Source organism: Lolium perenne, chromosome 1, assembly GCF_019359855.2.
Source record: "Lolium perenne isolate Kyuss_39 chromosome 1, Kyuss_2.0, whole genome shotgun sequence".
Lineage (NCBI taxonomy): Eukaryota > Viridiplantae > Streptophyta > Magnoliopsida > Poales > Poaceae > Lolium > Lolium perenne.
This window is the reverse complement of record NC_067244.2, coordinates 237,846,569-237,859,146: the sequence shown is the minus strand read 5'-3', so window position 1 is coordinate 237,859,146 and position 12,578 is coordinate 237,846,569. Positions and strand designations below refer to the sequence as shown.

The 12,578-nt window shown below is 39.6% G+C and overlaps 1 protein-coding gene across 1 annotated transcript; it reads left to right on the top strand.

Moving 5' to 3' along the window:
* The first annotated feature begins 3,329 nt into the window (after positions 1–3,329).
* Positions 3,330–12,578, top strand: LOC127325058 (beta-galactosidase 8). Its single transcript, XM_051352277.2, has 19 exons — positions 3,330–3,723; positions 3,862–3,975; positions 4,524–4,719; positions 5,155–5,243; positions 5,354–5,434; positions 5,527–5,621; positions 6,329–6,399; positions 6,925–7,015; positions 7,123–7,240; positions 7,325–7,420; positions 7,502–7,550; positions 7,883–8,073; positions 8,164–8,235; positions 8,310–8,456; positions 9,039–9,089; positions 9,184–9,376; positions 11,769–11,911; positions 12,020–12,085; positions 12,252–12,578. Exons 1-19 carry the CDS (start codon positions 3,646–3,648, stop codon positions 12,336–12,338), a joined length of 2,028 nt encoding a protein of 675 aa, XP_051208237.1. The 5' UTR covers positions 3,330–3,645; the 3' UTR covers positions 12,339–12,578.

The following is a 12,578-nucleotide window of genomic DNA, read 5'->3' as shown; positions in this document are numbered from 1 at the left end:
GCTTTTGCATTTTATATGTCCATGCAGTTATTTGCTTCCGTACAGTATAATATTGTTTTCTGTAAATATTCACAAGTAGCACTCTTTTTTGTTTACCTCCCTAACCATGCATATATTAATTACCCACTCTAACCCCATGTTATAATACAGCGGAGAAGTTCTGAACCTTCTATTTTGTGAAGATTAGTTTAGAGCTGAGATATAACATGTATTTACCAAAGATAGTTTCTCGGATCATACCACCTACAACTCCTTGAGTGGGAAGGTTTTTTTTCATGGCGAGAACAACTTGATTTGGTTGTTAATTAGGCCATCCGACTTATATTCCCTGGTTTTGTCCAAGATATGCATACTCTAATTGCGGCACTCTGTTGTGGTGCTGGTCGACTGTGCCTGCTCGTCGCCGACTGGTCTGAGTGGCACTACGGCCGCGGTATGAAAGCTCCTCTGGTGTGTCTATGTTCCTCAACATTTTTCATTGATGCCCGCCTTGATGTCGCTGGATACATGTCATTTCTTGGTCGTGCCTGATTGAAATTATATTAATATTAAAGCATGTGAATTTGTCATGTATTATTTGAGTCCCATGTTTAATGAATTTTATGAATGTATAAACACAGTACCTCTTACTCCTCACTTTATTTGTTTCAGCAATTTCTCCGGTTCATGCTACTTATTTTATGAAATCTTCTTTTGCTATTACACCATGTGTTGTGTCACTAAGTCTCAGATTATAGCCTTCCCATGCAGTATCATTATGATGTATCCCGTGGAGTATCATTATGCAGTATATGCAAAATTCATCGTTTTTTCCGCCTCAACCAACTTGCTTCACTTGTGATCGTAGTTTCCTCTGTCCTCTTTCATTTTCACCAGCGACAAGTGACCTGACAAGTAATGATACTGCAAATCATATATTATTGCACCACTAGAAGATTAATTCAGTGATCACAGAACCTACCATAGCTTCTTTCAGATACAGTAATTCAGTTTGGAACACTAGAAGCTTAATTTAGTTTGAAACATCAACCATGTTTCCTGTGCAACCTCTTTCATGCAAACACATATTATCAGGAGTCATATTTTGAATTCTTGGCAATAAATTGAGCTACATGGAGTAGCAGAGTAAATACCTTGAACCTCAGTTGCTTTTAAGTTTTGCTATGCCCTCCAAGTTAAGATGTGGTTATAGGGAAAGAACACCATTGCTTCACGGGATGAATCTTTTAGTCAAACTAGATCTAGAGCTAGAGCCTCGACATAATCATTGTGTTACTTGTTGTCTATGAGAGTTGGTTATTTGTTTCACAGCATACATTATCTGAACCCTTTGCATGATCTATGAGAGTTGGTTACTTGTTGTCTACCATACTTAGCGTGAACCTTATAAAACATGGCAAGTGTTCGATAGTCCTAATGATCAATTACTCTAGCCTGAATAACCATTGTGTTAGTCATTCGTATTTAACTATGCTAAATGGGGTGTTTTAATGTGGAAAAATGTACATTCATAATATGTTGCTGGTTTTGGACAAAGATAGTTTAGAAAAGATATATTGACTGCTGTTTATGGGATCCTAATTCTTCCTAATGGTTCAGACAGATACCTGACTAATGGCAATGGAGAAGTGGTTCGGACAAATCTTCTTGCTGACCAACAAAAACTGTTCCACCTATATTGGGATATTCTAACAACCTAAGCATCCTTGGAGTACTCGATCAAAAAGTGCAGGATTTGTTTGTATACCCAGTTTGTTCTAGCCATGGACGCTGAACAATCAATGTGCATCATAGGGTGTGCCTGTCAGAGTTCTGACAGAGAAGTTCAGAAACTGCAAATAATAAGACATCTCATGGAAGGTCGCGTGAGTACATAGATGTGAAGGAAAATATGTTGAGTATATTGGGCCTGATACCATAAAACCCGTTTTGGGTCCTTGGTATTGCAGCTTGTTTGCACCACTAGGTTCTTGGTTATACTGCGACGAGATATATGAAATTGTTGTTAACATGTGTTATTTAAGGCTTATCTTTCGGCATCCAATGGTTTTTCCGATAACGTGTGTTAATTATTTAACATGTTGAGCTGACATGTAGACCAAATCCAAAGTGCAATAATACAATATTGAAATTTGGTACTCGGTTTAGTTTGAAGCACATTGTTGAAGACTTGCACAAAGTATCAATATAGAAATTTCATGTTAGATGTTCCAATAGTTAGACCAACTATATAGAAGTAACAAAATCCTAATTTTACACAATATTAATACTTGAGCTGCTCGGGTTAGCTCCAACAGGGAGGAGGCTGCATTGTGCAGGAAATGAACACACTGGCCGTGACTGCAGATCCAGTGGAGACAACTCCGCCACTTTGGTCGTAGGCCTATCGATAACCTCTTCCTGTGAGTGTGAGCATTGTCGATGAGCGGCGGAGAAGAATAGGGGCATGCTGTTGGGGCGAGGTAATGCTGGCAGAGGCGGGCAGAGGCCGCTCGTTGAGGCCAGCAACACGGAGGTAGGAGTGTGGGTGGTATGGTCGGCAGCGGTGGGGAGGCAGGGGACGGACTCTTGATTACAGAGGAGAGCAGAGTGCGCGGAGGTAGAGAATGAGGAGCTAGGTGATAAGGTGGTCATGGATTTTAACTAATGCCATGTGAATGGACCGTTTACGAGAGATATGAATGAGGAATGATGATGGTATTTTATAATAGACAGTTGTATGCATTGCATGAAATTTTTGATATAGTTTTGTATACACTATCTATATAATACTTTCTTATTAAAAATATTGTCGTTTTATAGAAAATAAGATGCACTATACTTTTTTTCTTGTTGTTTTGCATGTTGTGTTCTGATTTAAGATTGTTACAGTTTTTGGAATTGATTTAAGATAAAAAAACTAATCTTATTATTGACGTGCTTATAAAATGAAAAAAAAACTAATCTTATTATTGATGTGCTTATAAAATGAAAGTTTCGCTAATTGACTTAAGCAAAGTGGCTAACATGGTTGCAAATCGGTAGAATGCACATTATAGAAGAGACAGGAGTTGTAAAATGACACTGATAGAACACATGTTGCTGGTACTTAAAGGGGTCATGAGGAGGGATAAAAATGGCAACATAGCGTTGGATCAAATACTACAAATCATTGTTTGTGGCACCCAACAAAATGAAATCAGGTCTCTTCATGTATTGTTTTTCCGTGACAACGCACGGGCATTTTAACTAGTAAAAATAAAAGGACATATCCGGAGAAGAAAAGAACGCCGAAGGAATGAACAAAATGACCTGGCTCCTGTCGTCGTCTTCGTCCACCAGTCAACACTCACCACCGTGACTGTCAGGCACGTCAGTACTCCCAGCAAAGGATACACCTACACAGAGCACTCCGGCCGCCGTGCCGCCCAACTCTCCGGTGGAGTTTCCGTCGTCAAACCCCGCCGCCTCCGTAGTCAACCATCCCCCCGAATTCCCCCACCCAATCAGAGAGGCGGCCTCCAGCTCACGGCGTCGATCTCCCCCCGCAAACGCAGTCTAGCTTCGAATTGGGGCCGTAGCCCGTAAGCCACGCTCCCCGCGGTACAAAGAGAGGAATCTAGAAGCAGCTGAAGTGGGTGAGAGACGGCCACCCGGGGATAAGCAATGGCGGCGTCCGCCAGAAGCTTCCGGGAGCTCTCTCTCCTTCTCGCGCTGGCCCTGTGCTCCGCGCTCGCCTCCTCGGTAAGTGCGTACGCTCTCTCTCTCTCTCTCTCTCTCGCTGATTCGGCAAGGCGATGACCGGGCCATTCCGGGTCGGTTGTCCGGGCTTGATTTACTGGCACTGATTCGTCTGTGTCGGCGTGCGTGCGTGTGTGGTAGGTGGACGGCGAGACCTCGAGAAGGTTCTGGATCGAGAACGATGCGTTCTGGAAGGACGGGGAGCAGTTCCAGATCGTCGGCGGCGACGTGCACTACTTCCGCATTATCCCAGAGGTGAATCCTTTTCCGACTAGTTTACGTGACATTGCAGCATTTGGTTCTTCTGGAGTGGAGTGGTTGACTCTGTAAATTTGTGATAATGAGGTAGACTTGTGTATGTGGAAAGGCTGTAGAGTATCCATCTAAAAGAAAGTGGTTTTGGCACATTCGAAAATATTAGTAATCACAGATTCAGTCAGTTCTGCACATATTTCAGGCCTACGATTTTGTAAGATGTTACTATCTGAAATTTGTCTGTATTCAACAAATTGGGGTGCCTTGAGCATGCCTCTTCTAGATTGATAAAATTTTGATTCCTACTATAAATATCAAATTTTTAGCATTTTGTCATACCCACGGACTGTTTTGTGCTGCATCCAGTTTACACATTGACTAAAGAGGCTCTGCAAACGAATTTCTGTTGTTGGTAAAAGTACTAATTGCATATCTATCTGATTAGGTCTGTATCTATTGATCATGGCCCATGTATTAGTTTATGATGGTACGCCTTCTACATATTCTTACCGAAACCTTACATCTACATTGTATTATTATGCCTGCAGTATTGGAAAGACCGCCTCTTAAGGGCTAAGGCACTAGGCTTGAACACAATTCAAACATATGTTCCTTGGAATTTGCATGAGCCGGAACCGCGGAGCTGGGAATTCAGGGGATTTGCTGACATTGAATCGTATCTAAGACTTGCTCATGAATTAGAAATGCTGGTCATGCTTCGTGTTGGTCCATATATTTGTGGAGGTAATTTCATTTTGTGTTGAAATTTTACTCTAGCATGCCTGCTGTGACTAACCAAGGAATATTTCTATATAAAGAAGAGAGAAAGTAGGATTAAAGATGAATCTACAGAATTCTGATAACTACATTAGCTGAAAGAGTCACCATGTCATCCTTTGTAGGATGTATTCAATCGTTCTTCCCTGATGACTTTTCATAGAGTAGAATGCCTTAACTTTATAAACATAGTATGACATAGTTTTCTTATGCTACAATTTATGTTATCTTGTAAATTTTACAATTAATACCATACTCAGTTCAGAAGTTCGTTTTCTTAGTACATGTCATTATGGTTTCAGACTTCGGAGCTGATTGGGTTGTGATAGACTTTGGTAGTGTATGCATTTCAGTTGTGCTGGCTTCCTATACGTCTATAAATCTGTAAGCTGTGCATTGCAGAATGGGATCTAGGGGGATTTCCACCTTGGTTGCTCAGTATAGAACCGGCCCTTAAACTGCGATCATCAGATTCAGCCTATCTTTCCTTGGTATGCTGCCCAAAACTTTCACCAATTTTATGGTTTTATGTATGATTCCCAACTCATTACTTTGATATTTTCTGGAGATATGTTGACCAAAGTTTTCATCAATTCTCAAGGTGGAGAGATGGTGGAGTGTATTACTCCCAAAAGTAGCACCACTATTATACGTCAATGGAGGTCCAATTATCATGGTGCAGGCAAGTTCGTCACTGTTTAAATTGTTTTACTAATTCGTACCTTCTAGTTTATGCAGCTAACAACAAAACTAATATTACGAATGATATTGCAGATTGAAAATGAATTTGGTTCATTTGGAAATGATAAGAGATACCTTCATAACCTTGTCCTACTGGCCAGACGATATCTGGGGAATGACGTTATTCTGTATGCAGTTTCTGTGCTCATAATTTTCACTGTTGAAATGTGTGCAGTTCACTTTTAGTATAACCTGCTGCAATTTATAACTGATTTTACAGATTATTCATATGGCCATCTTAGGGTATAATTGGAACTTTGCATACTGACTAGGTATGGTCGTATGGATGGTATTTAAGTTTGGTGCAGCAGCATAGAGATAGGCATCAGCATAGTATAACCACAACTAGAACTGGCCTTGTTGTCGGTGCACAAATATCACTTATCAGCAGTGTATTTGTTTTCATATTAGACTTTTGTGCTGTTTGAATTTCATGTCCAGGAGCAGGCTAATACTCTCTTTGTGCTTTCACGTAACATAGGGAAAATCAGATATATATGGTTACACATTGCATGTCATGAAACACTTTGTATGAAGCTGTTCAATAGAATGTCTAGTCTTTGTTGACACTTTACAATCAACCAGAACAACTGGTTTTGCATTGACAAACCAGAAAGGGGAAAAGAGAGTCAAGAGATATTTAAGCTTCACCGTTACATTGTTGATGATAAAATCATCAGGATACTCCCATTCGGTTGATTTATTTTTATGTAATTATTTAATTTAATAATGGTTCAGACCAAAAGTTACGTCAATATATTACAATCGACGTGTCTGTCTGTTTGTAAACAGTGGTTATGAAAGCCTTTATGATTTCTAAAAAATCATCTTTCAGGTATACAACTGATGGGGGCACCATTGGTACCTTAAAGAATGGCTCTATTCCTCAAGATGATGTTTTTGCTGGTAGACTATCAAACGAACTTGTCTGATGATTTGGATGCTCTTTCTGTGAAAAGGATGTCATGTGTTACCCTCATGTTTGACAGTCATCACTTGGGCTTTTGTCTCACTTTGCTTAAAAAGGTCAATCCGGATGTGCCATGATTTGGGACAACATGATTATGCTAATATAATGCAACATAAACTGGCAATGTGGCGCTAAATGTCGGGTTAGGGTGTTACAGACATGTTTCTTATAGCAATGAATAAATCCTATCTTCTGGATACCTCACATAAAGTTGCATGATCTTCTTTTAGTTTCTCTATGCATGGTGTTACACTAGACTCTTTGATGACTATTTTGTGGGGATTCTACTTAAACAACATTCATTGTACTTAAACTGAAGAATATTCGATACCAACCTCAGTATGGTTCATTTGAGTCAGAAATAATTTGATCTTCCTAGCTTCGTAACTGTCATAGACTTGTAATATGCCTTTGGCTCCTCAGTCATCACTTTTGCAAATAATTATATGGTTCAATTGCAGCTGTTGATTTTTCTACTGGTGATAACCCATGGCCAATATTCAGATTACAGAAGCAATACAACTTTCCAGGAAAATCAGCCCCGTTAACCGCGTAAGTGGTCTGTGCACCACACATTTGATACTCCGTAAATTAATATTCCTTTTGTCACATATACTTTTTTTTGTAACATCTATTAATACTGAACTCATACTTTTCAGGGAATTTTATACCGGATGGCTAACGCACTGGGGTGAAAGTATTGCAACAACAGATGCTAGGAGCACAGCTAAAGCACTGAAAGATATTTTGTGCCGCAATGGTTCTGCTGTACTTTATGTCTGTCATTGGAACCTTTTTATTAGTGTATTTCATTTGCAACTTGGCTCAGCTTATTTTTTTTCTCATGAGATATGTTTTCAGATGGCTCATGGTGGGACCAATTTTGGGTTTTACAATGGGGCGAATACGGGTCAAGACGAGTCCGAGTACAAGGCTGACCTCACTTCTTATGATTATGTAAGTATTTTTCCAAATAAAACCTATCATTTCTTGAACCATTTCTGCACATGTACTTATTTATGTGATATCCTTCATCAGGATGCGCCTATTAAGGAGCATGGAGATGTGCAGAATCCTAAATACAAAGGCATGCTATATTATATTTGAAATTTCTGTTTGAAGCATGCGTATTCACTCAAAAAATCTTATTTGTCTGATATGAAAATAGAATTATCTTGCATGCATTTTTTAGCTCCGCTTTTTCTGCTATCACCATTACTTAAAATAAAAATGCTAAATGGATTTGGAATGCCATAATATTAGATCATCTGTATGCCAACGTTGATGAGCAGATATAAGATCACCAGTTTTAAGCTATGCTATGAATGTATACATAAGTCTTGTAGAGCAATTTTATGCTTGAGATGTATTTTTAAACTACTTTTTTTGTTTCTCGTTACAACTGGTGGTATCAAGCAGCACTGAGAAGAGTAATACATGAATGCACTGGCACTCCTCTTCGCCCTCTCCCTGACAACATTGAAAGAGGAAATTATGGTCTTGTGAAGTTGCAAAAGGTTGCTTCTTTGTTTGACATACTTGATAAGATCTGTGATCCACCGAAAGTGGCTGTTTCAGAGCAGCCACTTTCTATGGAACAGTCGGGGCAGGTAGGAACTTGTCCAAGTATAATAATTTCCGGTTCCTTTTCCATTACAGAAGTTGTTTGTATATCCATGGTTATGTTTCTTTTGTTCCAGATGTTTGGGTTTCTACTGTACTTCTCGGAATACCAAGGAATAGGTCCTTACAACATTCTATCAATTCCAAAGGTTCTTACACCCATTATTTCTTTAGTTGGCATGAATTTAAGTTCATTACTCTTAAGATGTAAATTATGCTGCAGGTACATGACAGAGCCCAGGTTTTTGTGTCCTGCTCACTTGATGGTGTCAGAAATCGAAGATATGCTGGAACTATTGAGAGATGGTCTAATAAACCCCTTCAGATACCAAGCTTAAGCTGCTCATCTAACACTAGCTTATATATCCTGGTAATATCCATGCATTTTACTTCTGTAAAGTATGAAATAGGAAATCTTCTTGTTTCCACATATGTAAAAATTGATGCTAACTGATATGAGTTAATGACATTGCAATTTTATAGCCCTGCTACTATTCATAAACTCTTGAGAATATGTCTGCAAAATCTATTAATGGTACTCTACTTAGTAGAAATAAAACTGAGTAAATGTGAAGATGTTGTAATAGATTGGAAGAGACTCCTAAACCTTATTGATAGAAGACCGACATTGTCTGTGCCATTTAGTTATTATAGCCTCACAACAATTGGCATGACAAGAACTTGGTAAAAGAAGACTACCTTGAGATCAAATTCAAACCTTGTATACATCCATGACTAGATAATTTTTCTCTGTATAGCTTATTTAGCAATCTGTCCATGTGAAAGTACTAGCCTGGCAAAAAGAGAGAACACATTAAACTACTTTATTTGGTATATCTATACACAGTATCAGAGTACTATTAGCAATTAGTTCGACGACTTTCTTTTTACATAATCAAATAGACCTTCATATTTTGTGCCTTACCTGCATATATTTGCAATTTTTCTACAGGTAGAAAATATGGGCCGCGTAAATTACGGTCAATATATTTTTGACAAGAAGGCAAGTCCCACGTAACCTCTCTCACATTGTAGCATCCACATGGACCATGGTTGTGAACTTCTTATACTGATCAGTACCCAATTTCCAAATGCAGGGAATACTATCTTCTGTTGAAATGGATGGCATTACTCTCCTTCACTGGAAAATGTATCCTCTGTCATTTGATGCACTGGGCGTCCTTTCAAAATTCCAACCAATCCAGCAAATCACAAATGGCAGGAATAATAAAGTTCTCATTCATGGCGATGCAAAAAATAAGTTACGTGCTTCGTCATTCTATCGAAATGGTAAGCCCATGACGCACTTGTGATAAATAGTCAGGCATAAATAATTCCCATGCAGTCATGGTTAAATAGCATAACTCAAGACCTTCCTTCTAGGATATTTCTGGTTGATCCTATTGAGCTGTGATAACATGAGTATCATATATAGTTTCGTACCAAGTAATGTAAATAGAAGAAATGCTCGGTTCTGTGAAAATCATACTTCTTAATCTTTGTTGTTAATGCTAGGTCAGAAAAAAAAAGTCGATCATCACAAACAGAAAGGAAAATTTAGCCAATCATTGCCGGCTCTTGTACCAATAAGCGGTGTAGTTGAAAACTTTGAACATGTTGTAACTGAATGTTTGCAGCTAGTTGGGGTAAGCTAGATATGAAACCCAACGGAAACATAAGAAAACCAAAACAAGGAGAGAGAAAAGAACAAGTAAACTAAGATTCCAACACATGTATCGGTGATTTCCATGCAGTCCTATCAAGCCAAATCTTTAGGGACATTCCAGGCCCGCAAGCCTCTTTTTACCGCCTCCGCCAATGTCAACTTTGGTCGTCCTATGCCCCTCCTTGTATTTTCCATGCTCCTTAGAATTCCACTATTAACTAGTGCTTCTGGAGGCCTCTGTTGGATATGACCAAACCACCTTAGTCGGTGTTGGACTAGCTTCTCGTCAACCGGTGCCACCTCTAGCCGATCACTTATTACCTCATTCCTAATCCGGTACTTTCTTGTATGGCCACACATCCACCGTAGCATGCGCATCTCCGCAACAATCATTTGTTAGATGTGTTGTCTTTTAATGGGCCGACATTCTACTCCATATAGCATCGTTGGTTTGATTGCCTTCTTATAGAACTTACCTTTTAGCTTTTGTGGGACTTTTTTTTGTCACATAGGATGCCAGATGCTTATCGCCACTTCATCCATCCTACCTTGATCCTATAGCAAACTTGTTCATTGATATGACCATTGCTTTGCTGCATTGATCCCAAGTATCGGAAGGTGACCCTCTTAGGTACTATTTGTCCTTCTAAACTAACATCTCCGTCTTCACACCTAATACCACTAAAGTCGCATCACAAGTACTTGGTCTTGGCCCTACTAAGTCTAAACCCATTTGATTCCAAAGTCTCCCTTCATAGCTCTAACTTCATATTTGCGCCAACCCTGGTTTCATCCACTAGCACCACATCATTAGCAAAGAGCATACACCTAGGAATATCTCCTTCTATTTCCTTCATCACCTCATCCATCACTAAGGAAAACAAGTATGGGCTCAAGGTTGACCCTTGATGTAGTCCTATCGTGATTGGAAAGGTATCGGTCTCACTATTGCCTGCGCAAACACTTGTCACAACATTATCGTACATATCTCTTATGAGAGTAATGTACTTTGTGTTTCTCCGGTGCCGACCACATGACCGTCCTTGGTATCTTGTCATATGCCTTCTCCAAGTCGATGAAGACCATATGTAGGTCCTTCTTCTGCTCCCTATATATCCCCATATGTTGGCGAAGTAATAAATCGCCTCTATAGTTGATCTCCGGGGCATAAAACCGAATTGGTTTTTAGTGATGATATCTTCTTTATTCTTGAAGATATGTACTATTATGCTTTTTCTCCTTTGCATGTATCTTGAGTTTCATTCTTGATGAATTATGCATGAACTGGGAACAATAAACTGGCCTCTACAGTATTTTTAATTATAAGGGAAAACAATGTACAAGACTAGGCCCTAGAGGGTGAGGTAGAATGTACACAGGTAGCAAAGCAAAACAAACAGGGGGAGGGGTTACAGAGAAAAAAAAGCGAAAAGATGTAAGTCGGGACTATAAATCAAAAGAACTCAATCCACCTCAGTCTTCCTTGTGCTTTGGTTTAACTTTGTGAGTGATCAGAACGAGATCCTTTTTGAACACTGCTCTGCAGGCTTCAAAAGATGGCCGAACCTTCTCAAATATCAAGTTATTTCGTTGCTTCCAACTGAACTGTACCTTTTAAAATGTTGACCAACAGGGGAATGATCCCTCCCTTGGCTATACGTTGTTAGGTAGGATGACTGTCCAGCGAATTGCCGCTACAGATGATAACCCGTTTAGTCCGCCCATCCAGTGAATTACGCTATGGAGGGGATTCGAACCGGGTGGCTCGGCTCACCACCAGAGCACAAGCCACCAAGCTAGCACTTGGCTCTCTGAACTGTAGCTTTTCATAATTGGCAACGTACATGTTCCCTTGTTGCATTTGTACTTGCATTTCATATCCGGTTGCTGTTTTGAACAAATATGCTGCATACTCCTTGTTAAATCTGTGTATTGTCTGGATGCTTAGACTAGGGAAGTCTAATAGTAGAGCTATTCCTTCTCCCAAAACTCACTGATCCTTGCATGCTATGTAAGGCCTTTCGGAAGGGCCAGAATTTTATGAAGGCCATTTCCACATTGACTCCGATAGTGAAGTAAAGGATACATTCATATCATTTCGTGGTTGGAACAAAGGGGTTGCTTTTGTGAACAACTTCAACATTGGAAGGTTCTGGCCGGTAAAATACTGAGACCTCCACTCCCACATGACAAATTATTTACCAATTCCAGTTCTATAAATACTTTTGTTTTTCTCAAGTAAAGCTGAAAATGGACTGTTTTGGTAGGCGATGGGACCACAATGTGCTCTTTATGTTCCTGCGCCAATTCTCAGAGCTGGCGACAACGTTGTGGTATGTGCTTTCTCCGTTTCTTATACGGCGGAGAAGAAGGTTTAACTACTAAGCTTAGAATTCATATACGGCATCTTCTTATTATTATTCGGAGATATGTCTAAAGGGATGCTTATGATTTGTTGTTTGTCAAGTGTTACGCCCTTATGCTTTATTATCTTGGCAGGTTATATTTGAACTGCACGGTCCAAATCCTGAGCATACTATCAACTTAGTAGAAGACCCAGATTTTACATGCGGTTCAAATAAATGAAAAGGTTGGATGGAGTGCATATATATAGCAGGGCAAGGTTCTCAACAGAAAAGGCTGTTTTACAGAGGTTCAAGCCTCTCAGCTGGAGAGCATGTACAATAAGTCCACTACGCTTTCAGACATGTATCTCCTTGTATATCTCTTGACAGATCCCGGCTTGCGCTTGTGGGTGATGTAACTTCTTTTGAACTGTATTCCCTTCGTTAATAAATGGGGAAATGTGCAACCCATTTCACAAAA